The 27,069-nt window shown below is 29.6% G+C and overlaps 3 protein-coding genes, 1 long non-coding RNA gene and 1 pseudogene across 4 annotated transcripts; all 5 read left to right on the forward strand.

The window, feature by feature from the left end:
* Nucleotides 1-1,299: 1,299 nt before the first annotated feature.
* On the forward strand, nucleotides 1,300-5,444 carry LOC103868383 (heavy metal-associated isoprenylated plant protein 41). Its single transcript, XM_033292595.1, has 3 exons — nucleotides 1,300-1,405; nucleotides 4,679-4,795; nucleotides 4,898-5,444. The coding sequence occupies exons 1-3, from the start codon at nucleotides 1,300-1,302 to the stop codon at nucleotides 5,245-5,247; spliced, it is 573 nt and encodes a 190-aa protein (XP_033148486.1). The 3' UTR covers nucleotides 5,248-5,444.
* A 271-nt stretch (nucleotides 5,445-5,715) lies between these two features.
* On the forward strand, nucleotides 5,716-9,415 carry LOC103868384 (pectinesterase inhibitor). The gene has a single exon (XM_033291151.1). It carries the CDS (start codon nucleotides 7,986-7,988, stop codon nucleotides 8,514-8,516), a length of 531 nt encoding a protein of 176 aa, XP_033147042.1. The 5' UTR covers nucleotides 5,716-7,985; the 3' UTR covers nucleotides 8,517-9,415.
* A 3,862-nt stretch (nucleotides 9,416-13,277) lies between these two features.
* Nucleotides 13,278-17,412, forward strand: LOC117133944. The gene is made up of 2 exons (XR_004458018.1): nucleotides 13,278-13,805; nucleotides 14,428-17,412. It is a non-coding gene; the product is annotated as an uncharacterized LOC117133944 (long non-coding RNA).
* A 4,800-nt stretch (nucleotides 17,413-22,212) lies between these two features.
* Nucleotides 22,213-24,159, forward strand: LOC103868385 (annotated as a pseudogene).
* Nucleotides 24,108-24,810, forward strand: LOC103868386 (photosystem I reaction center subunit V, chloroplastic). The gene has a single exon (XM_009146490.3). The coding sequence runs from the start codon at nucleotides 24,183-24,185 to the stop codon at nucleotides 24,666-24,668; it is 486 nt and encodes a 161-aa protein (XP_009144738.1). The 5' UTR covers nucleotides 24,108-24,182; the 3' UTR covers nucleotides 24,669-24,810.
* The last annotated feature ends 2,259 nt before the right edge of the window (nucleotides 24,811-27,069 follow it).

The raw sequence follows: 27,069 nt of genomic DNA on the forward strand, positions 1-27,069 counted from the left end.
CGCCACTACACACAGAGATAGAGGCTCTCATATGGGCAATGGAATGCATGAGGAATCTTCGACAGTCTTGTGTTACTTTTGCAACGGAATGTGCTCAATTGGTGAAGATGGTTTCGGAACCAGAAGAGTGGCCAGCCATTGCAAGCTATTTGGAAGACATAAAGTTCTTGAAGAGAAGTTTCAACAGCTCAGAGATCATTCATATACCACGGACACAGAACTCAAAGGCGGACAGTCTAGCATGCAGTGCAAGGAAACAACCGTCGTTTGTCGTTCATATGGATGCAGAGTTACCGGGATGGTTCGCAGAGTCTATATGAGTCTGTTTTGTTGCTGACGAAAAAAAAAAGAGAGTTTTAAATCACCAAATTAACCAACTTTCCACCATTTCTTTGCTTATTAAAGAACATCATTTTTTTTTACAGTTTCTTTTATAAGGCCTTATAAAAAGGTATAATTGAGTATTGAGATGATTGAGCATTGAGAGATACTTGGGATTTCTGAATTTATAATGGTTTATAAAAATTTATAAAGGGTTTACAAAACCCACAATGTTAGATGAACGCCTCAGTTCTGCAGATGCACATAATGTATCCAGACCAGATATATAGCCTTCTAGGACCTTTCTCACAGCAATAGCAAAAGCCTGATTAACAAGAGTATAGCAGCTCTTGTTATTGGCTTCTTCATTTTCACCTACTTTACAGCTCCCCCTGTCCCTCAACTTCCAACTTGAAGTTCATGAAATGGATCTACGAAGTTATGGAGAAGAAAGACCAAAGAACCAAAGCATCATATGTTTCAAAGAATCTGTCCCAAGGCGTCAGTGCTTGATAACCGTTGCCACAAGCTCAGACTTTGGTGGGTTGTCCTATCAGCTGGCTCAGAGCATAATACATAAGAGAGCTTTTGTATGCTAATAAGAGAAGACTCAACACCTTACATGGCATTCAACGGCAACCTAACCAAGCTTAATTCCTATTAAAAACCAACAAAATTGTCAGAGAATGTGGCCAAAAGTATAAGTAGTCTCAATATATATCGTTCATCTAAGCACTAAAGATATTCAATTGTTCTGTAATTAATTACTAAGAATAGAAATCTGAGAACATCACATCGTAATCTTCCCAAAGATAATGATTTTGCTGTAACTCAATACAGTACATCGAGTACTAAACTCAAATCAATAAAAATGATACTTCTTTTTCTCCAAATCATTTCCTATTAGGTTTCCGATCCTAGCCACTCAAGCAAAATGCAAAGCTCATGTTTCCACGCATACAAACATGAAAAACGTAAATGGTGAACTTACAGAGACAAAGGAAGAAGATAGAGGAGAAGCACGAGTTGGAGGAGGAAATTGGCGGCTCTGAGAATGTAAGGACTCCCAATTACTTGGTGGAAGGTAAAGCTCCTCCTGTTTGAGCTTCTCCAGAAGCGAATCAACGCTCGTCGCCACCGTCATTATTTCTCAATGGAGGAGAAAGTGAGAGATCGTCTTGTTCGCCTAAGCTTGCAGAGTTTTTCAGCTTCGTCGGAGAATTCGTCAGCACCGTCAATCCGCCGAAGAACTCGCCAGCGCCGTCCAGAGAACTCGTCAGTATCGTCGGATTTGATCACCGTCGAATTCAAAATCAATCTGGGAACTCTCAGATTTGGAATTGAGGGAGAAAGAGAGTAATTTAGGTTTAATTATTCAAGGGTATAATGGTACTTTGTCTATTAAAATTTTAATGCTAAAGTTGAAAAGTGTAAAGTTGAAAAGTGGTATTAGCAAAGTGGTATTAGCAAAGTGGTATCAGTGGCAATTCCCCTAGTTATTAAGTATATTATTTAATTGATGCAAACACATAAGTAAATTTTATTAGACAAACACTTTTTCTATTTTATATGGTTTATAATTAAATTTAAATGAGATTATCATATATATATAGTCTTTTTTTAATATTGATATTTATTAAATAATTTTGTCTACTCATAGTGTTTTTTAACCATTTGTATCTTTTTAAAACAAAAATTTTAAATCACTAATAACAAAAAATTTCATTGTGTGATGTTTAATAGTTTTAGTAATTTATAATTTAAAAAATCAATGAAAAAATTTAAATTTAAATATTAAGTTGTCAATATTTGTTCAAAGCTTTTCAAAAAAAAAAGTTCAAATCAAATTTCAAAATTAAAATATATCTATATTTTTATATGGTATATAGTTTAATTAAACGATATTAATATACACATAAATATATATATATATATATATATATTTATTTAATCTTAATATTTATTAAATGAGACTTCATACTTATACGATTTTGTAATCATTTGTATTTTGTCATAATAAAAAATTTAAATCATGTTTCATAAAACTTTAATGTGAGAGTTTTAATAGTTTTAATAATTTTTAGTTGTTTTCAAAATTCAAAATATAACATATACAAAAAATCTAATTTTTATTTTAATAAGTTAATGCTGAAAAAATGATAAAAGATACACTAATTTTATCGAATCTTTATTATTCAAAACCATTAATTTTCATATATACTTTAGCCACATTAGACAATTTCGTAATTTTTATTTATGAAAGAATGAAAAAATTAATAATTAAATTGTAGTTAGTTTAATAAAAACTTATTATATATTGAGATGAACCAACCTATTTCTCTAGATTCTAAGAATCATTGCGAATAGATTTGGAGCTTCCCTTTTACAGGGAGTTGATGCAACCAAACTGAAACAACACCCTCATCTTAATTGCAGAAGATTTGACCGAGTCGTCTTCAACTTCCCACATGCCGGTTTCCACGGCAAAGAGTCTGGTTCCTATCTTATATGGTGAGTGCATGTTTTGACTATGCTGCTCAAACTTTAGTGTATCTTTTTATTTGTAAGATTATTTGTTGTAGGAAGCATAGGGGACTGGTGTTTGGATTTTTCCAAGGCGCAAGCCATATGCTAAGAGCTAATGGAATCTGGAGGAGCTCGCTAGCAAATGCTCTCTTGTGTTGATTCAACCAAGGCTGGCTCTGGCCATGCTTAGTGAAACATTTGCAAAAGGTTCCAAAAGTTTTGAAAAAAACTATTTAGACATCTTCCAAATTTGTAAAAAATAAAATTTTACATAGATAATGCCACGGACTCCCAAAATCTCAAACCCAACCCTGGATTCAAAATGTGGCTTTCGAGAAAAAAAAATTACCCTGGTTATGAGAACAAGAGAGGAGACGGGTCCAGATGTGACAGAACTTTCATCTTGGGAGATTGCAGTACTTTCAGGTTTCACGTATCTACGGAGCTTCACACAGATAATATGAAATGGAAACAAGTGAAGGGAGGAGAATCAAAGCGAGAACAGTTCGTTGAGTGCACCAACCGCGTCTGTAGAGTTTCGTCTGAGATTCATATTGGGGAACTAGGAAGGCTGTCACCACGGGAACGGACCAGATTTCCTTACAGGTACACCAAAGAATCACCAGAAAGACACCGCCTGCGCTTTGTAAAGACTTTGCAGTTCAAGCTAATCAAGAACCACCCCCAAAAGGTTTTCATGGAATTTTATAAGGTGAAAGGACGAAAAATGTTAATACGGAACAGATATTCTCAGCCAAGCACTGTAGAGAATTATGAAAAAGAAGCATGAGTAGGCAGAGAAACCACATGATTCACTACCAAAATTCTTAAGAATAGCATTGTATGTCGTCTTATGTTTATTTAGGCTCGAGTAGCTCAGAACTGAGATGATGATCTCCATGTGGAGATGATATTTTACTACTTTAGAATAATTTTTGTGTATCTGTTTAGTCTTTTGTGTGTAGTAGAAGGAAAAGTGGTTGGGAGAGAATTTCTCAAAACTTTGTGTTTTTCCACGCTATGACAATAGGTGGTCCCGAAGGTTCGGAACGATTCTTTTTGTTTTACTATATGGTAATCGAACAATATGATTTTTCTATAGTTTCTCGTAGACATGGCGACGACAATCACTATCAGAGCGGAAAAACACTTCAATTTCATTAAATAGGCAATTAAGTAAAACTGAAACCATGAAAGTTTCAACCAAAATGCAACGAAATTTGGTCTCGACAAAAATAAACAAACCAAAATTGTTAGAAACTGGTAAATTTCAATGGAATTTTATTATAGAATTACTACGAAAAAATCCAACTGTTGACAAATTGTACAACACTTTCCAATAAGACTAAAACTATATAAGCTTTAATAATATTAAAAGTACGGCCTTGGCCGTTAATTTATCGTTTTTATAGGTATAGGGGTATATGTCAATACTCTATGATTGTTTTATGATTTGAAACAGAACATCCTTAGTTAAGAATTATATAATCCTTGTATTAAATTATATTTTTGTATACAAAGTAGGAAGCTACATATTTCTCATTCGTTTGTTTATGACCATTGTTATCTATATATAAACACTCAAAACCCTACATAGATTCAAGTATTCTCACCTTATTACACAAAGTATATATTGGTTTCTCTCCTTACTCAAACACACATATCAGAAGATTCACTCCGGCAGTATGATGAGGGTAAGTGCCCTTTGGTTTTCCTCTTATAGTTAGTTCCTTTTGGTGAAAACAACATGCGCAAAACATACAATATTTTTAGACATTCTTAAAATAGTGTTGTAAACTTTTTTTTTTCTTTTTAATAATGTTGTAACTATTTTCTGATATATCATATATCATTCTTTTTGTGCAGCAAAGGATAGTTCTGAAGATTGATATGAGCGAGAATGAGAAAGCAATAAAGAAAGCTATGAAACTCGCGTCAGGAGCATCAGGTACGTAACACATCTCTATGACTTCTTTTGCATATAACTTGCAAGGAAAGTTAGGTCACGTGAAACGTTTCAGCCAATATATTTTTGTTTACGTGCATGCAGGTGTGAGATCTGTCGGGATTCAGGGACAGAACGATCAGTTGGTTGTTGTGGGAGCGGGAATTGACACGGCCGAGCTAACACGTCTGCTCCGGAAGAAAGTTTGTCCCACCACGTCCATCGTCACCGTTCAGGCAGCACCGCCTCCACGGCCCCAGCAGCAGCAGCAGCAACCGCAGTTTCATCTAATGGAACATCACAACGAGATGGCTCCGGCTAGAAGATGCATATGCGAGATACCGAATTCGGGTTTCTGCGGGTTTTGTAGACTACCCCCTTACCAGATGGTAGCTCTGCCATATCCAGCTCCCGTGGTCTACCGTGAAGAATCTGATGGTTGCAGAATCATGTGATGTGAAGCTTTCAACTTTGAGTTGATGATATTTGTTTGAGTTTCTTTTTGTTTATACAAGTTAAGACATTTTAAAATTCGTGGTGCTGTAAATATTGTGACATGTGACAATGGGACTAAAAAAAGATTCATTAAACCGCAGAAAAAAAGAAAGTAAAATGTAATGTTTCATGATCGAACTATACTCAAACAAACTATCTATCTATATATATATAAATATGTTCGCTTCTCTCCTGTGATGTCACGTCATCAAGTGAATGCAGTCAAGGATAATTGAACCCAACACCTTCAGCACTGGTAATTTCTCTTAGAACCACTAAGGTAAAGTCACTTTTTATAAATATGTGGCCGCGAAAATACTTATTATCGTGTCGGCTGGAAGCCCATGCTTCTTCTTCTTGTGGCTAGGGCTGACACTGAACTGACATCAAGATAAAGATCGTGAAGTTAAAAACTATGCTCGAAACAGTTTTGTAATGTTTCCACCCTTTATAACTCGATGCATATAGTATATATATCCAAATACATTTGTTGTACACGCTTTTATTAGTTTTACTTTTAAAAGAAGGTATTTGCAGTTATAAATATTTTGTGCCAGTGAAGTAATGGTTGAAAAACCTCTATACATGTGTCAATGTTATATTTTAGACTAAATATTTTCTCTTTTAAAAATATAGAAAACAGTTTTTTTAGTCTACAAGCAAATATTGTAGAGCAAGTATGCATTATACAAAATAATCAATACTATTAAAACAGGAACATGCCCCATTGATAATAGTTGAGTCCAATTAAAAATCATATACATCATCTAAATATAACTACAAATATAACTATAAAATATAATTGCTAACTTTTACGTTTGTGTACATGTGGAACCAAGCCCAACTGACGCTTTTAAATTTGAAGGATCCACATCTATATAAAACATAACTGCATTTACATCTATATCTCCGTAACTACTTTCTTATTGGTCAAGACAAATTTTGTAACTTCATGTCCAAAATTATCGGTGGCCACTTCATTCTAATTTTTATATTGTCCCACAGTTATATATTATATAACAATTATTCTTTCCTTTTGGGTTTTACCAACATTACATTTTCAATAATATCAGCATTTATATGTTCTGTCATTTTAAAGAGTAAGTATATTTTATGTTAACTTCTTTTAGAAATTTAATTTTTATAATTTTTTTTGTAATCATATTTATATTTTTTTAATCATATATATGTATAAATTTTAATCAAAATCTATTATATTTTATAAAATAATAGCAATTTAAAAGTTATAGAAACATAAAAAAAAATAAAATAAATGTAGAACATACAAATATGATTACAAAGAAACATGTATACATACATATAATTACAAAAAACCGAACATATAACTTTTTAGCTACTATTATTTTATAAAATAGATTTTGATTAAGATTTATACATATGATTACAAAAAAAAACACAAATATAACTACAAGAAGAAACACTAATATAAAAATTAAATTAAAACAAAAAATGTACCCGCCCTTTCAAAGGGCGGGTGAAAATCTAGTATATATTTAAAATCCATACGCAAAAACATAAAAGTTGTTATATGCCTCTTTCTGACACATGCACACTCCACTATGAATAATAGTTAAAAAAAACAGTATTGTCATCAAACTTTATCACAAATCCACATTTGTACATCTATAATTATGAGTTCGACAATTAGTTAATTTGATACAATACCAAAGTAAGAATAATCGAAAAACAACTATACCACCGCATACTAATAAGTAACACATAACAGATAACCAAATTCCTAAATCTTAAAACAAATTTCAACTCGAGCATTTAGTGAATATCAAATTAACTAATATCCCGCCCGTAGGGCGGGCCAACCCTAGTTAAAAGAAAAAAGATTACACGTTATCAAAACTCTTCATCTGTGTCCTAATCTTCTGTTACAAAAAGTAATACTTATGCGTCTTAAATTGTTTGAGTATATACCCTTTATAATCTGATGAAATGATTTACATTTTAAATAGTTTTCTAATAATTAATGTGTGTATATTTTATCCTGAATCAAGTTGTGCTTAGTATAAACTCTTTATAATGTGATGAAGTCAAGTCCACTATTATCATTTTTAAGGACTTTGCTTTGGTGAGTGTATAAGGACTGGGTCGTGGATAGAGATAGTCGTCCACATTCCAAAGAAAATTAGTTTTCATACACACAGAAGTTATGTGTTTATTATTTTAAATTACTATTTCGTTGAGTATTTCGTATATTCTTAGTCTAAGAAACCTTAAGGAAACTTCATAAATGAAGAGAGTGAAATGATTGAAGGAATATACTTCATATATATATTGCATGAGCTGATGATACATTACACACATCTGTATATCGAGAAAAAAAAAAAAAAAAGAAAAACTTAAAATACAATATTAGTCTTAAACATTGGTTTTAATCTTGTTTGGAATTAGCATTTCAGCCCATAGATCAATTAACAAGTACTGATCCAGAAGGCTCAGTATAATATTGGCCCAATAAGTTGTTATTTGTTTTCTGTTTGACCGTTGCATATTTCCCGCCGATTTTCTGAAGGCAGACAAAATTACTAAAAACAGATCTCTTCAACAACAAGAAAACAAAAACAATAAACAAAACTCGCTTTGAACTTTCGTTATTGTTTCATTTTTTCAAATATAAATCTCTATTCATCATCCATAACCCTAATCATTCCAGACCTAATAAAAGATGATGAAGCAATTCACCGGACTTATCTTTCTCTGCATCATTTCTTTCTTCTCCATCGGTGGAAATGCTGATTCCAGTTTAATTTCCGATCTGTGCAAACATTGTGACGACCCAAAACTCTGCCTCTCTACCATAAAGTCGCGCCCTGAGTCCGGTGAATTTGCAGCCACCAGCAACCAAATTGAGATTATAGCTATCTCCGTTGCATCGTCAGACGCATCTGCTACTTCTGCTTACATCAAGGAAAATCTGAGCCACGAGGATTTGGAGCCAGCAACGGAGGCCACATTTGAAGACTGCCAGAAAAACTACCAAGATGCTGTGGAGCAGCTCGACGACTCAATATCCGCCATGCTCGCTGACGCACATGCTGACGTTGATGTCTGGCTGCATGCGGCGATAAGCGCCATAGAGTCATGTGCTACCGAGTTAGAGTCACGCGGAGGAAATGATGCAGAGCTTTCAAAGAGAAACGAGGTGTTTCTAAAGTTGTGCAAAAACGCTTTGGTGATAAACAAGATGTTATCCTGAGAATGTTAATCCCTAAAACTCGAATATTATTTATTTTATTTGGTTTAATTAAGATGAAAGTGGTTCGGTCTGGTTTATTAACAACGGTCCTTGCCTTCAATATAAAACTAGATTTTAACTCGCACATCCGTGCAGATATTTTATTTTATTTTATAAATGTATTTTATATTATTAAAATGTTTTAAATATATAATTTCTATTTTAGTATTCTATATTGTGTAACTATATAATATTATTGTTTATATTTATTATCCGGATTAATATATAGTGATTTGTTTAATACATTTTATTTTGTTATTAATTTTTATTACTTACTAATATATTTTCGAGTTAGGTACAATAAAATAAAAATATGAAATAATCAAATAGATAGCTTCTTTCAAAATATGTTTTCTTTAATTTATACATTTTGATATAATACATTTTTAAAATTTATTCTATAGAAAACAAATATGTTTAAGATAATTTATATTTACATGTTGTGTTTAAATAAATATACTTTAACATATATTATTTTAGTGTTTTACGGATTTATAAGTTAAAACACTGTTTTGTTTAAATAATATAGCCCTACTATTTTAGTAAATTTTATACATAGTAGCATCTATCATATTATTTTAGTAAAATTTATTGATATTGGATATTTTTTGGATGTTATAACTATTAAGTTTCCTTTTTATTCTTAATGAAGATTTCAAAATATTAGATTGCTTTAGTTTTTACAACATATATAGTTTGTTTTTTGGTGGTGCATTTCAAAAAGTTATTCTTGTCAAAAAACTTTTAAAAGTTAAACTACTATTTTTTAGTTTGAAAGATTACATGAATTTTGAATTTATTTTTGTTACTATGTTAATACATTATTTTATATAAAAATATTTGAATTTTGGTAATAGTTTCTAAATTTTTCCTACTGATTTTGTTATAATTAAAATATAAGAAAATTTATAATTAAAATTTGGTTTGTCATTAAAATTTTTAATGAGTTACTAAAATTTCACAGTTTTCTAATAACATATTTTTAAATACTATATGAACTAAATGTTATTATTACTATTATATTTTTGTATATAAACATTTTAAACAATATATTGTTGAGAGTTTCAAAATAAATAAAAATATGATATATAGTTGTAGATATAAAAGTTTAACCTATGTTTATAAATTTATTTTTGTATAAAAAATTATATAGTTTATGATTTTTAACCCATTTTAATGATGAGTGATAATTTATTTATGTGAAATTTTTTTTTAAAAAAAACAGTTTGTTAATTTACGTTTTAATAAAATTTTGTCATATTTAATTCATATAGCACTTCTATTTTTATATGATACAGAATATAATTATAGAATTTATAAAAAAAATAGTATATAATTTTTATTTTCTTGTTTTAAAATAAAATTTTAGTTAACAACGATTTATAATAATATTAAATTACTAATTAAGAAATTAATTAGTATGTTATTTTATAAAAAATATTTAAATTTTAAGTCAGATTTTGTTAGATTTTTTTCTCAACAGATTTTGTTATAATTAAAAACTAAAATTCAAATTTATAGTTGGTTTATTTTTAATGTAAATAATCAAATATATCACATTAACTAATTTTTTAAGTGGTCCTACAATGACTTGTTAATGGTAGATAAAAATAGAACTCTAAATTAATAGATTAGATCTCACACACTGTGATTAGGATGATTAAGGTCCACTGAAAATGAATACAACGGTGACCTAAACATATTCATAACGTAATGAATGTAACTAATATTTTGGGAAACAAGGTGGGATAGAATAATCAAGAGTTGGAGATATATAATCAGGATTCAAGTCTTATATTTTCGGGGAAATGATACGCGACTGATTTGGACATTATTTAAAAGAGGTCCGTTGCTTGTAAGATTGGGTGATGGATAGATTCTAGATTCAGTGTCCCACAAAATGACAAACACACAAATACATTTCTTCTCCTCTTGGGCCAATTATATATGTACACTTATTCTATGCTTTAATCAATGTATTTCTCAATATTCATCACTCAAAAAAGCAATTCAAACAATCTGCATCACAGGTGAGATCATAAGAGAAAACTTGCACTCTTGTAAAGGAATTCAAGATTCCACTAAGACCCCACCATTGGTTGCCTTTCCTCTTAACAACGATATAATCTTGCTTCTCTTTTTATAAATATCAATGGATAAAACTATATTTTATCATCCAATTTGATAGTTCGCAAAACCGCCAAAAAAGCTTGATTACACTAATCATATTCTGGTATTCAAGTAAATGCAAGCATAAGCATTCTTGCACATTTTCAAAAATATTTACACATGATCAATCGATGGGTAATGTTTAGATTGGTTAGCTAAATATTTGAATTTTACTGAATCAGATTCAAGTGTGGTGATACCATGAAAATACTTTGAATATCTTATATATTAAAACATAAGTCATGACTTCTTTTCATGTGTGATTTTTTTAGTTTGGACCATTTCTAAAAAATATCATATTTTACATAAGTTCATTATTATATTTTTAATATCTTTATTTTTTTATTTGAAATACAAATGAATATATTTAAAATGTTCGAACAAAATCTTTTTAAAATCTTCTTAGAATCTTTTTAAATTTACTGTTGAAAATTAGTTAGTTTTAATTTAAATTATCATATAATATAATTAGAAATTAAAATTGAATATAGTTTTGGTTTATAAACAAAAATTTAAATAAAATGAAACTAATTAATTTCAAAAATACATTTACTAATAATTTTAAAAGATTTTTTTAGAAATAAATATTTATTTCTATTTTAATTTTTTCAAATTTGTTTTCTAATAAAAATAAAAATTATGATTTTTTGATGAGTGATATTTTTATTTGGACCATCATTTAAATTCTCTATTAAATGTATATCACTAATGCTAATATATACAATATTTTTAACTACTTTTATCATAATATCTTTTATATCTTTTATTTTTTAAAAAAATATTAAAATTCTAACAAATCTCTTGAAAAAGATTATAATAAGATCTTAATTGTCATAAATTGAATATAAATATTTTCAACTAATTTTGTAATTAGAAATAAAATTTTACTAATAGAATAAAATTATATCCTATTTTATCAATTTTATAATAATATCTATCATTTTAAAATAAAAACGTTATATTGAACAATATATGATAAAATTATTTTAAATTTATATGTTAACATATTTCATTTTCATAAATATAAAATATTTATGCTAAAAATATAATATGTTGGTTGAACGGGTTAATATTAGCAAACTATATAATACATGTATAAAAATTTATTTTATCTTAAATTTTTTAATATACAGTAATTTATTATATAAAATTAATAAGCATTAAAAATTACTAAAAAAATCTAGCGATTTGAATTACAGATCATGATTATAATAAATTAAATACAAAATTGTTTTCATATATGTTGTTTCATGCATTAAAAAATTTAGTTTCGTAATCAAACGCAAATTCAATAGGACAAATATATAATAAGCAACATATATATGTGATGATTTTAATTTACAACATGAAAACTATAAAATTATTATATTTGACATAATTATACAAATATTTAAATATGTAAGTAACATAAAAAATATATAGTAATTATGTAAAACAAATATCTATATATATCAATGTTAAAATATATACCCGCACGGTTGTGCGGGTAAAAATCTAGTTTAATATTAATATGCAAATTTGATACGTTAGATTTCGAATATGGGAAATTCAAGTTGAAAAATCCGATTAAGAATCTGACTGGTAGGAACGCAGAGGTTACATATGCGACTATAGGAATATACGGTTGCAAGAGATGTGGGTAATTGCAGTTTTAATCGCTATTAAGAAATTTGTATGACTGATACAATAGTTAGAAATTGTTGTGTTTGTAGGATATTTATGAGTCAACTACCAGATACAATAGTAGTGGTTTAATAATAAACTAACAATATATATACATATATATATATATATATAATATTAAAATGCATATTATTATAACAAATATAAAATTTTATTTATAAAATTACACTTAAATTTTTGAAAAATTATAGAAAATATATTTGTTTTTAAATTTTCTAATATAAATTAAAATATTTATATTTTAGTATTTCTATTATTTTAAAAATAAAATTATTGTATCTTCATGCAACCGTCTGCAATCGCCCGTAACCTCAAACGTTAGTTAGAACTATTTTTAAATTTAAGATGTTTAAAACGGTTCGAAGCAATTTAGGTATTTTCTATGATTGTTGGAAACGTCAAAATACCGTTACCAACTACAAAATTTGCGTTTGCAGATAGTAGCAGAGAAACTAGTGATGCGTAATTTGTATGTTTGGAAGGAGTGGGCAAAAGAACCAAGGTGACAGAAAATGGACGCAAATCTATTTGAGAAATCTAATATTTAAAGATAATTGTAAAGTAGAGTTGCCTACCTTGGAAGCACACAAATTCCAACTGCTTCCATCACGCTAATAATTACTAGAGTTTATCCCGCACACCGTGCGGATATATTTTCATTTTATAAATATTTAATTTTGATATTATTATATAAATTTAAATATACAATTTATATCTTAGTGTTATGTATTTTATAACTCTTTAATTTTATTGTTTAGGTTTCTTATTACTTTATTAATATAGGGGTTTGTTTTATACATTTTACCTTTTTTATTACGTTTTCGAGTTTTCATAATTTGAAATAATCAAATAAAAAATATTTTTCAACATATGATTTTTGAAAATATATAGTTGTAGAAATAAATTATTAACATATGTTAATAACTTCATTTGTATAAAAAAAATCTGACATGATTAACAAATTTGAACCTATTTTAGTGGTAGATGATAATTTATTTAAATGAAAGCATTATATTACTTAATTACAAAATTAATTAATACAATATTTAATAAAAATTATTTAAAAATTTAGTAGGATTTTGTTAGATTTTTCTAACAGATTTTGCTATAACTAAAGATAAAATTCAAATCTATAGTTAAAATTAATTTATTATTAATATTCCTATTAATTATTATGTCATATTATGTAATTAATGAAATGGTCTTAGTAGACTTATAAATAGTAGATAAAAATGATACTTCTCTTTTAATAGAGAAGATATGCCTTAAAGACCCACGATAATATAAAATCGGCGTCGTTTCACTCTGAACAAGCCCTAGTTTTTTAACACAATCTCACAACCCACAAGTCTTTCTCTTAGTCTCTTCCTCAGCCGGCGACATCCTCAAGCAATCCAGGTTCTCTTCTCTTCTTAGTTCTTACTGTACAGTAACTAAACTTACGATAATAGATAGGAGATTCTATTGGAAGAGTAAATTTTTTTGGATACTATGATCCACTTTTGAAGCTGTATCAATTTAGCTAGTGGACGCATAAACTATGTCTCCGGTTCTCTTCTCTGTTTGATATAATATTCTCAGCTTAGTCAGTTTGATGAGGGAATCCCTGTTAGTTTCAGACCTTGCTTGGTAAGTTGGTAACTTGGTATATGTGTATTTTTGGTGGTGTTTGCTTATATATACTAGTATTATGGCCCATGCATAGGCAAATTATTGTTAAAATTACTCGTACCAAAAATGATAATTGTTTAAAGTGTATCATTATAATTTAATTTTAAGAGAAAAACATGTTTTGATTTCCCAAAGAAAAAAGTGTTTTAAATTGTTGGCAATTCATGAAAACTGTACTCAATTTTGACGACAAATTGAAAATCAAACTAACGCCTCAAACATATTACAACAAGAGTTGATTACACCTTATGATACTTTTTGTCTTTCTTTTACAATGAGAGTCAATTTCCACTTGTGAGACACTTTCTGGTGGGACCTAGGTGTATTTTTGACAAATTTGTCCTTGTAGACGACGAGTTGTGGACGGAAAGTTATTGACAACAAGTTGTGGACAACAAGCTAAAGATGACGATGAATTATTGATCGACTTGTGAACGACGAGTAATTTGTGTACGTCTGAATCAAAAAAATGCAAATAATATTGTATGATGGTTTACTACCACTATTACAAATTTGAAATTTTTAAAAAATTAATATGATAACCATTATATATGTACATAATACACTTAACACCATGTGGACGGTAATTTCTATGAGAGTGATTTGTTATGAAAATAAATTATGAATATATATATATATATTTCATGAACACATATGGTTTAGTCTTAAATTATGGACATAATAATTGTGTACGTAGAAATATGGACAAGATTACAATATATGAGATTAAAATGGTTCAGCTAAACATGTGAAAAAGATCTACGCTTTATAAAAGATTACTCGGGCTTTCCTTCTACAATTGAAGAGGCGAAGACAGCTACCACAACGATCTTGAGCATGGCCACAACACATGAGACGATGTGGATGGTGTTCATGTCTACATCTAATCTATAATTATATTATCCATGTTTTGGTATCCACGTCGATATTTAATTTTGTCTACACATTAATATATATATAATATATATGAAAATAGATTTTAAAAGATAGAGAATTTTATATATAATTTATTATGATAATTATTTTTGTTTAATAGAGTTTATAATTTGAGATAAAAATAAATAAAAACATAAGGTGTGATAAGGAAAACAATAAAGTAAAATAAAAAGAAGAGAGAGATTTGTGTGATGGAAAGAAAGTGAAATGTTTCATTTTCTTTAGTTTAAGGTCATAAGAGTCATTTTTACAAGGGAAAATATGTCTCAACTCTCAAATGATAAGTGTCTTGTAGTCTAATTGATACTAGATTTTGACCCGCGCTTTAAAAGCGCGGGGTTATTTTTTCTAAATAATTTCATACGAAAGCAATATAAAGGTTGATCGAGTATAGCATTATGTGTGTTTAAAATACTTATAATACAATCATATATTTAATCGTGTAAATTTTGTATGTTCGTAAAATAAATATGAATTTTAAAGATGGTATTTCTAAAATGTGGGATTTTATACTCATAATAAACTACTTTGGAAATATTTTAATAGTTTTTAGTTCTATAAATTAAAGCTTTATATTTTTTTTTAAAACTATATGATTCACAATTATATTAGTTAGGGCTATGGAAAAAATCGGAATCGGAAAAATTGACTCGAATCTGATCCGATCAGAAAAAGTAGTACCAAAACAGTACTAAAATTGGTTAAATATCCGAACATGTTCAAAACTTTGGTATCTAGAGAATCGGAACTAAATCCGTTTCAACTTGAAATATTTTGGATATCTGAATATATCTGAATCAGATTTATATACTTAAATATATTAATTATCCTAAAAATTAATATATAAAAATATTTAGTATATAAGATATTTTGAAGTTGCCTAAAATAACTGAAAATATATATATTAAAAATAATTATAAAAATAGCTAATCAATAATCAAAACACCAATTATACTTAAAATATAAATTAATTCTATTCAAATATTCAAGCCAAACCAATTTATATATTAGGTTTATGTATTTTGGCATACATTATTTTAATTTATATTTAATATATTATTTTATTTTTATATTTTGAGAAATTTAAAGTATATATGAATTTAATTTTTTTAAAAATAATTTATCCGGACTATCCAAACCCAAACCGAATCCGCAATGATCCGAACCAAAATTTATAAATACATGAATGGGGCTGATATGTTTAACTTAGAATATCCAAAACCCGAATAGACATGAACCAAACGCAAATGAATACCCGAATGTCCACCCGTATTATCAGTCTTTTTTTCAAAAAATAATTTTTTTCTTAGAACATTATTATTAATTAACTAATATATACTAACATCTTTCTACATTTTATACTAATTAAACTTTTGATTCAATGAGGTTAAATTGATTATAATGTGTTTTATAATTTGGGTTTGGATAAAATAAGAATGTTATTAGTAATGGGCAGTGAAATGTTCTCTAATAATTTTGTTTTCCTACTTGACCCATCAACATTTGGTTAAAATTTGTCAAATATTGATTAACAATATAATCAATCGATGGACCAGGAATATTTATAAAGTAAGTCAATTAGTTTAGGATGTACACAATTTTGTAGATTTGTCAATTAATTTTGGGCCCCTAGATCTTTTGAAATATTCCCAAAATGCTTAAAAGATATATTAATCGAATATGCTGAAAGTTAATGTTCCGGATTTTCTATGTAAATCACATATGCTGAAGTTACTGCATTTTCCATAACCACAGGTTAGATTTTTAGGCAACTTCCGAAATTGGTGGGTTTAATTTATGAGATGATTATTGTAAACATGGTTTCTACATGTATTATCTATTATCGTATTAAGAAGATGGTAATTATCTGTTACACATATCCCAAAAAAATCGATTACATTCGATATATTTAAATAATTATATGAAATATAATTTTTATTTGAGAAGAAACTAACTCATACTGAAGCAATTAAGAAATCTGTTGAAACCTTGAAAAGTTTACCGTATTCATAACAAAAAAGAATTTGTAAGAAAAAAAGAGTTTGTAATTGACTTACTAACCACAACGACGGAGAAGAAAATGGGCGTTTCTATTTTTTTTCTCGCTATAACCTTGAATACATTTAGACCAAGACCTGTGTATCTATAGTTTTTAAAAACACAAGAGAACCAAAATAAATACAAAGACATTACACCAGAATGAAACCTCAAATCAGAATAAAAATAAGACTTTGCACTTACTTTGGACCGTCTGACTTGGAAAAGAAACGTTTAACCTTTTAAAATCCATATGTATACCCTGTCCTGAGCCTTGTCTACTGGATATGCAATATGCACTGATGACAATGTGGAGAGTTGATAAGAGTTTCTGCAATAAATCATAAACACACAGCAGACATGGAAGACAACGGTTAATCTTGAAATAAAACCCCAAACCAATTCCATTAATTCCAAGCACTTGCAAATAAAATGCTAATTAGAAACCAGGTTCCCCCCTTTTCTTGAAAAGATAGTCCTTATTTTTATAAGCAATCAATCTCCTTATTTATTCCTAAGAAACCACCAATAAATCCAAAGCAGTTGTACACTAACCTCAATGATATGATAGAGAATTTCTTGACTCATTTATGAAAATCACCCTTCATAGATCTTGACTTGTTTATCAGAATTTTCTTGACTCTTTTATGAAAATCCTCTTCATAGATGAGTTAGTTTTTTTCTTTTGTATCGTGTGAAGTATTCATGGTTAGTTAGGAATTATTAATTGTTGCTTTATTAAGGGAAACTAGAGCTTGACCCGCGCACCCGCGCAGGTGTTATTTTTTTTATAAGTAAATATTTATTTGTATAAGTGATAATATATATTTTAAAATTTATTTTTTAATATGAAATTTCTAAACACAATAATTTTATAGTTTATATTGAGTAGTTTTATTTTATCATGTAAACCCTTAGTTATATCATCCATTTATTTAGAATATGACCTATAAAGTCATACAAATGTATTTTTATTTTTTATGGATCAAAATTTTATGATTATATATAATAAAATTGTTGTATAAACTGGTTTTATGGATCAAAATTTTATGATTATGTATAATAAAATTGTTGTATACTATTTATTATGTATATGTGGAATTAGTAAAATAATTGCCATATAATGTATGTAATTACAAAATGTATATATGGAATTAATTATTTTCAAACACACATATGTATAATAAAAAAAAAGGAAAAGACAAAAAATATTAAAAGTTAGGTTTATTAATTATTGTTGCCATGATTTTTTAGTTAGAATTTAATTTTGGAAATACATTAATTGAAGAGAAAAGACAAAAATCCTATTATCCTAAAAGATAGGTTAATTAATAACTTCAGTGGCATACCATTGTAAATATAGTGGAAAACTAAGGGATAATCTAATTTTGTACTCCTCTTTTAATAGATTAGATAGATGTGAGAAAGTGTCTCTAAAGGTAAAATTCTCTTACAACTACCTAGGAAATACTGAAAGAGCAAAAACAGCTGTAATTAGACCCAAAGATTAAAAATTTCATACTGTCTCAAATAACAATAATTGCATTTTCCATCCATTAGTGGAGCTAGCTTTTTGTTAAGTGGTTTTCACTTCTAAAATGTACTGAGGAAAAGAGTTCTTTTTTTTTAATTTTACTATTGTTAATTAATTATTATAAATCTATATTTTTTTTGAAAAATATAAATATATATATTTAGAAGGCCATATATAATAGAAGTTTACATAACTTATAATGGAAGGAAAATGTAAAATAGCAGATGAAAACATGTGCTTTACTATTACCAGAGAATAAGAGCATCCACAGCGGAGAGGTACTCCTAAAATCTCTCAACCAATAAAAGAAATCATTATGTCAATTATTTATTTTTGATTTGTGTTTTAAACCTACTGGACCAATAGACAAACAACAGAATTTGAAGGAGCTTCTTTAACGCTCAGAATCGTTTCTTCAAGAAGAAGCAAATTTCACCTTTTTTCTTGTTTCTACATTCTCTCTCTTCTTTCTACATTTTTTCTAATCCATTATATATTAATTGAGAAACATTTAAAAATATATAACCTCGATTTTGTAATAACTAAAAAAAACCATTTTTTATGTGTCAATCAATTAGGTAGTTAATTAGTGCTACGTGTCATCCTCATATTAAATTGAAAAACATATTGGTCCAATTCGATTTTTATATCTCACTAGAAACATTTAAGACCAACTATATGATATCATATGATATTAACTAAAGCAAGGTGGTTATGTATTATATATTATTTCCTTAAATAAACCTATGGAATTACCTAATTTGATTATGATATATATAGTAATTAATGATTTTAAATAACGAAGATTTGCTAATAATATGTATGCTTTCTATCATTTCTGTTTAACTCTTTACTTTTAAAATAAATTACACAATTACATTAATCATATATTAAAAGTTCAGATTTTTTGTATATGTTGTATTTTGAATTTTTCAAAACGATTATAAATTACTAAACTATTAAAAGTCTCACATAAACTTTTATGATCAATGTTTATTTTTTTTTTCTATAATAAGATACAACAATAATAAAATCATATAAATAAATAATTTTATTTTAATAGGTATTATGTTAATATATATATATATATATATATATATATATATATACTTTGAATAGTTTAAATTTAATTACATATCATATACGATAGATAAGATTGATTGTTTTAATTTATTTATTCTAAAATGATTGCGCGTAAACAAGAGCAGTCATTTGATTTATATGTGCAAGCTAATTTTTTTTTGGTAGGCTGTGCAAGCTAATTTATTACATAATAGTAACTAGGTTTTTAGTTATTTAATATATATTTATTATTTTATTATTTCATAATATGCAGCAAATATAAAATAAGTATTTATTCTGCACAAGGCACAGATCTTATTCTAAGTAAGTACCTTTTTAATAATTTTGAATCTTAAACATTTTCTAAATTTCAGGCCAAAATAAAAGAAAGAAATGAGAATAAACTCAAAAATAAATATTTATATCGAGCAATAACCAAAATGACATAAAAACGAAAAAAAACATTGAAGATATATAGTATTGACACGTGAACGTAAACTTCTCATAACCATAAAACCGAACTGGCATAGTTTCATTGTAACCAAATAGTAGGCATGAGATTCTTCGGCCTAAACGTTAGGTTTTTGTGCGATAAATAATTTTTTGACCTAAATATTTTTGAAAATAGTAAACAAATTATTCAATTTACAAAAAGGTTTAAAAAAATTGTTTAAGAGCCAAATATTTTAATTTGATCAATAATATAAAAAATTTTTCATACGATATTTCTTAAGTAATTTTCATATAAATTTATCCTGCGCAAAGCGCTTGTTTTATGCTAGTTTTTTATTAAATAAAAAACTCAGCAAAGTATTCCTAATGCTGATGCTCGTAGGTTTGTTCCACACTGATAGGATTTTGGAGTGAATCCTAACTAAAGTTTTTCTCAGACCTGAAAACAAAGGATAAATATAAAATCATGATAATTAAAGTTTTCAGATCTGAAACAAAGGATAAATAATGAAGAACAACATGAATATAAGAACGTCATTTACATCAAAATCATACAAAAATAATATTATTTGATGAATCATATTAGTATTCTTGCACTCTCGACAACAATAATGCATGCTTAGCAAAGACTTTTAAGCAACCATGGATTTTTAAATGCAATTTTAAAAAAATTCGCAATAAAAATAGATAAAAAGTGATTACCTTTTATTTGTATCTCCAATTGTTGACTAGATAAAACAGTCGAGTGATGATTGAGAACAATTGACATAATCTAAGTTATAATAGGGCAGTTGCATCAAGAGTGATGCGACACGTCAACAGGTAAGTGGATCCCACTTTAAAAAAGTGTAATAATGTCAAGCTTTTGGTTAAAATCCGGGTTACTGTGATATAAACACCAACATTTATACCACTAAACTAAATGATACTTTGTACATTGATGACCGAACTAATATATATTTACGAAGGTCATCTGTTTTATTTTTTAATGGGCCTATGTAAAAACACTCAATCGACCAAGTTATCATTCAAGTCCACCAATATTGATAATTAGCAAATTACGGATCGTCATCACTCGTGCTCCTCTGTCAATCATGCCGACGTTCCGTATGAACCTTAATTTAGAACTTCGGGAGTTCACCCAGCCTTTGCTCATAAAAAGAAGAGTTCACCCAACCTCTGTCACATCTATCATCACTTCTAATAAAGGTATTCACTATGTTGAACTAAGCATAATTTTTTCACTTCTGCCGTTTCAGGTATCCTCACTACTATAAATATGTGGCAAATGATGCTATTTTCACTTCTCAGTTATGCATAATGTTACATTTTCTCAGCGATGTCACGAAAAGCCTTTTCCATGAGCTCGACGAGATACTGTGATGTTTTATTGGAATAATAATTTCTAGTATTACGTGGTTATGCTGATGTATCGTATCAGATGGAGAACATATTGGAATTTCTAGGCTAGAACAAGTTTTAGTTGATCACAAGACTGACCAAAAGCAATATTCTTTGAGTTTACTCCAGACCTATATGTTAACTTCAGGTTAGAATTTTTGTCATATAAGTTTGTATAGGTTAGCAGTTTCGATTATATGTTTTCCCGATTATGATTGAATCCTACTTTAATTTTTCTTTCCATGGTTAGGTAAATATCTTTGCCAAGGGTGATGACCTTCAGAATCAGGCTCAACCTCTTGAAGATTTTGCAAGAAGGCTTAAACCGAAGGTATTTAGTAAATGCTGAATCATGTCAGAAAGATTTAGTTCTTTGATTTTGTCTTCATGTGTATATTTTTACGTGCAGCTTATGTTTATATTTAGGACCCTATATTAACTAAGATTAACTAACCGACGAAATCTGTAGGAAAAAAGTGTGGTGACTGTGGTAGGAAAGACTTTTGATCAGTTGGTATCAAACTGTCCAGACAATGTTCATCTTGAGGTAAGTAAAACCAAAAGACCACTATGCTAAACCAAAGATTTTATTAATCGAAACCGAGATAAAAACTCATGGATCGCGTGAGGGAAACTAAAAACAGGTACATAAACCATGGTGTTGAATTGTGAGGCATTGAGAACCAAGATAGGTGATTCCCAAATGATGACCCGATCTTTGTTAATGACAGGTTAATGATTATCTGACGACATTTCTCTACAAATTTGATAGAAATGAGAAGCAGAATAACCCTTTTCATAGAGCTTCACTAGCTCAAGCCCTTTTCGCTTTCACTACTTTTTGGTGTATCTTAACAAGTCTGATTTGCAGTTAAAACTATTAATTAAATTGAGCTCCTAGGACATGGTTGTATTCATCAACGAAAAGTTAAAACCAAAAGGTGGTACTGTGAAGGATGAATTGTAGTCAAAGAAAATGTAGACGTGGGAAGAGACAAAATTATTTTAATTTGACATTACATGATTCTAATATTCTAATTAACATTCACACTCTTTTGACCTCCGGCTCAGAGCTGTACGCGGGTACCTGCAATTTATTCATAGGAAAATATTAAGATAAGATTAGAAGAACACAAAGTTATACTGTATAAAACTTGACAGATAAATCATATATGTGCCATCAATATATGGAAAGAGATTATAAATACCAGAAAATGTACAAAACACAAATATAACCCATGCAAATAATATGACCTTGCAAGTACATGCAAATTATAAAACAATATAAGACGCATAGACGCAAACTATATATAACATCATGCACTTATAACTAAATGACATAGAAACCCACTAACCCTGCGCTTGCGCGGGTGAAAGCCACCTAGTATTTATACAATGAAAGGAAAGTTAGTCATCCGATTGACATAATTGTGAGACCCGGAGAAGTCGACATTTCTTTGTTGTCATTTTCTTCAGAGGTTTCTTACTTTTGTAGAACAGAAGTGAAAGTTAGTGGGAAGTTACTAACTTGTAGTGGAAAATTTGAATGTGATACATAAATTAAGGGATTTAGATTTTGGTTTCAAAATAAATCGATTCACAATTGTTTTTCTTTTTTTTAATTGATATTAGGTTTTCTAAACATGATTATGTGTCAAAATTTTATTGGTGAAGTGACTTGTGCTTTAGTATATAAAAGATGTATGTTCTTTTATAGGTCTGAAAAAAAAAAAGATAATTGTTCAAATGTAAAGAAATCAATGGCAGAAGAATCTACCGAAATGGAAATTCAATCAGCAACTGAACCGGAGTCACTACCTGCTAAGCCAATCTTTAAGCCACTCAAGGTTAATGAGATGTCTGATGGCAGGGTTTAGTTCCGGAAGGTATCCGTCCCATCTAACCGCTACTCTCCTCTCGAGAAAGCTTGGTTAGATATCTACACTCCTATCTACCACCAGATGAAAGTTGACATTCGCATGAATCGCGGATCCCGCAAAGTCGAGCTCAAAACCCTAGCCGACACACCTGATATCAGCAATCTTCAGAAGTCTGCGGATTTCGTGCACGCTTTCATGCTCGGTTTCGATATCCCTGATGTGATCTCTCTCTTGAGAGTGGACGAGCTGTATGTCGAATCTATTGAGATCAAGCTGGATGTCAAGACTCTTAAAGGCAAGCATCTGCCCCGTGCTATCGGGAGATTGTCAGGGAAAGGAGGGAAGACCAAGTTTGCGATTGAGAACTCTACAAAGACAAGGATTGTGATCGCTGACACGAGGATCCACATCTTGGGAGCTTTTTCTAACATTAAAACCGCGAGGGATTCTTTGTATAGTCTCATTATGGGATCTCCTGCTGGTAAGGTTTATGTAATCGAACCAAAAAAATTGTAAAGACTAGAATAACGTCTAAACAATAAGGGCCTTAACGCAAAAATTAATTTAATGTTGGATTAAATCGAAACATTATAAACAGTAAGGGGCTTTAAGACAAATAAAACTATTTGTATGAAATCTGATAATCCAAAACGAACCAACAAGAGAATGCCACGTCATCAACCAGGGATCGTGTCCTCACAAACAAAATCTTGTAATCGTCTCCTCCAAGAAGATCATAAAGGTAAAACCACTCATTCTCTCTTTCGCTAAAGCTCTCCAAAAGAAGAAGAAGAAGATAACATGGCGACAAGCGCATCTGCTCTGCTCACACCCACAACTTTCTCCACTGTAATCTCCCAGAAAAACCCAAACTCCATCTCATTCCACGGCCTCCGTCCTCTCCGCCTGGGTGGCTCCTCCTCCTCCTCCTTACCCAAGCTATCCACCACCGCCGGAAGAAGATCTTCCTCCGCCGTCGTGAGAGCCGAGCTCAGCCCATCCGTCGTTATAAGCCTCAGCACTGGTCTCTCCCTCTTCCTTGGTCGGTTCGTCTTCTTCAACTTCCAGAGAGAGAATGTGGCCAAACAGGTTCCGGAGCAGAACGGCAAAACCCACTTCGAAGCCGGAGATGATCGTGCCAAGGAATACGTCAGCCTCTTGAAATCGAACGACCCTGTTGGATTCAACATCGTCGATGTTCTTGCTTGGGGTTCTATTGGTCACATCGTTGCTTACTATGTCTTGGCCACTTCTAGCAATGGCTACGATCCTAGCTTCTTTGGCTGATTCTCTCCCTTGTTTATGTACTTGTATCTCAAGCTACCTAATGTTTTCTCTTATCTATGTTTCTTCCACCTCTATTGTTATTGTCTAGAACATTAATCTCTCTTCGTTGCAACATTTAAAAATATTTCGTCATCTAGAGATAGTCTGCATCTCCAATTGTTAATTTCATTTTTTTCATCAATTTTTTTTAAAGTTACATTTTCTCCACTTATTTCATTTTCTCTTTATTAAAGAAATATTCTAATTATAATTAATTACTAATAACGCTTTGTATTTTTTCAAATGTACTACTTTTATTTAATTATTTCGTTTTACCAGTAATCCAACACAACTATCACTTTCACTTATAAGCTAAACATCATCATTTGATACAATTACTAAATAGGGAAAATTAGTTTTTATACCAAAAAACAGGGACATAGGCTAGTTTCTAATTTGGTTCATTTTTATCTATAATGTCCTTTCCTATTTATTAAAATAATTCAAATAAATAGTTTTACGAACAAAAAAAATTAAAAAAAATAAAAATTGCATTGTAAATATCCCTGTTCGAAAATGCGGCCACCTAGCCGCCTAGGCGGCCGCCTAATCGCTGGTCAGTTCATAGACGCTGCGATTTTACCCTGGACCAAAAAATCGCTGGCCTGTTAATCGGTCCAATAAACCAACTAGTCGACCCATTTACCGATCAATCGGCCTAATTAAACGATTAATCGGCCCATATAAAAAACGTTGAACTACAAATATATTTTAGGGCGGCTTACTAAGAAGCCCATATATACGTTACTAAGTCTCACACACTAAGGGGTCTAGATATAGATCACAATTTCACTTCTTTTCTCCTCACTGGCGGATGTGGGACTTTTGTACAACTTGATTAATAATCGAAAATAAATAAAATACAAGGCCGGAAGTCGAGGTCGGGTTGATCGGAATCAGTACAATGGTCTCGGCAACTAGGATACATCGAATCGTATGTTCAATCGCGCACATATGAGTATATATACAATATAAATATAATATAAGTACAAAACTAATCTCCGATTAATCCCCGCTTAATCCCTGATTTTGTGGTAATTCGCTAGGTCCAGGATTGCCGCCCGACTAACGCTTAGTGTAGTTTCAAACAGGGATAAATACATATACCAATTTAGAGATATTTTTTTGGTTCTTAAAATGTTTAAATAAAAATTTTAAGTTTCGTTCTACGGTTTGCCTGTTCCGGCGTAACGGTAACCGTGGCTTGGAGCTGAGAGCACGGCGAGATGGAAAGGTCGTGGAGAAGCCGCTGACAACGACTGGTGCTTTGAAGAGATCGAATCGCAGAGGTTCAGGTGACAGAGCGACGAACTAGATGCGAAGGTGATACGGAGGAGACGACAAGTCTTTTATTAAATAAATGTTACATTCACCTAAAAAGAGATTTCGGCTTGTGAGATATATATGAGAAATATATATTTTATGTTTCTTTATAACAACATCAAGAGATTCTTTGATATGAAAACAACTATAAACGAAAGACTTACTATAAAAATATTTTAGTTTGCTATGAAAAATTTACTATAAAAACATCAAGAGATAGACTTACTATAAAAAATTAATGAAAACATCGAAAGATTCTTTTCAGGAAAAATTGCCAAATATGACCTATAATTTGATTTTAAATAAAAAATATTCCAAGTCGGACCAAATGCAAAATTAACCCAAAAGCTTAGTAAAATTAATAATAGTTCTTTATGACCAAACAAAAAAGTCTTCTCCCTAGAACACTTATAAAGCTTCCAGAAAATTTTCAGGGGTTATATTCGTAGAAGTACATTCTATTTGTTTTATTGTCATAAAGATATATTCATTATTTTACTAAACTTTTGGGTTAGTCTTCTCATATTGTAGATCTTAAAAATAATTGATAAATTCTATTAAAAATATTTTGATGGAGAAAAAAATTGAAATTGTGTAGTTATAAACATTTGGAAATAATATAAATTAAGATCTAGTAAAACTGAAATTTTTTTAACATAAATGAGTGAATGAAGTGAGTCATAGTATTCTTTGGTTTACATTTTGGTAACATATGTTGTAGTATTGTTTGTATTTTTAGGATTAGATTTTGGAAGCTTAAGATTTTTTTAGAAAATTAAAATTTGACCTATGTGTTTAGTTTCATGTATATTAAACACTTTTAAATTATATTTTAAGTTTAGTGAATTGTTTTTTTTTCTATTTAGTTAGTTATTTAAGTTTAGGGTATAAATTTAGGGCCTCGAAGACTTCCTGAAAGTCTTCTGGGCGAATAATATATTTAGAGGTAGAAGACTTCCAAGAAGTCGTCTAATAAAAGACTTACCTGAAAGTCTTCTGAATTGAAAATATTTAACCTAAATGAAATTTTTTGTGTCCA

This window comes from Brassica rapa, chromosome A05, assembly GCF_000309985.2.
Source record: "Brassica rapa cultivar Chiifu-401-42 chromosome A05, CAAS_Brap_v3.01, whole genome shotgun sequence".
Lineage (NCBI taxonomy): Eukaryota > Viridiplantae > Streptophyta > Magnoliopsida > Brassicales > Brassicaceae > Brassica > Brassica rapa.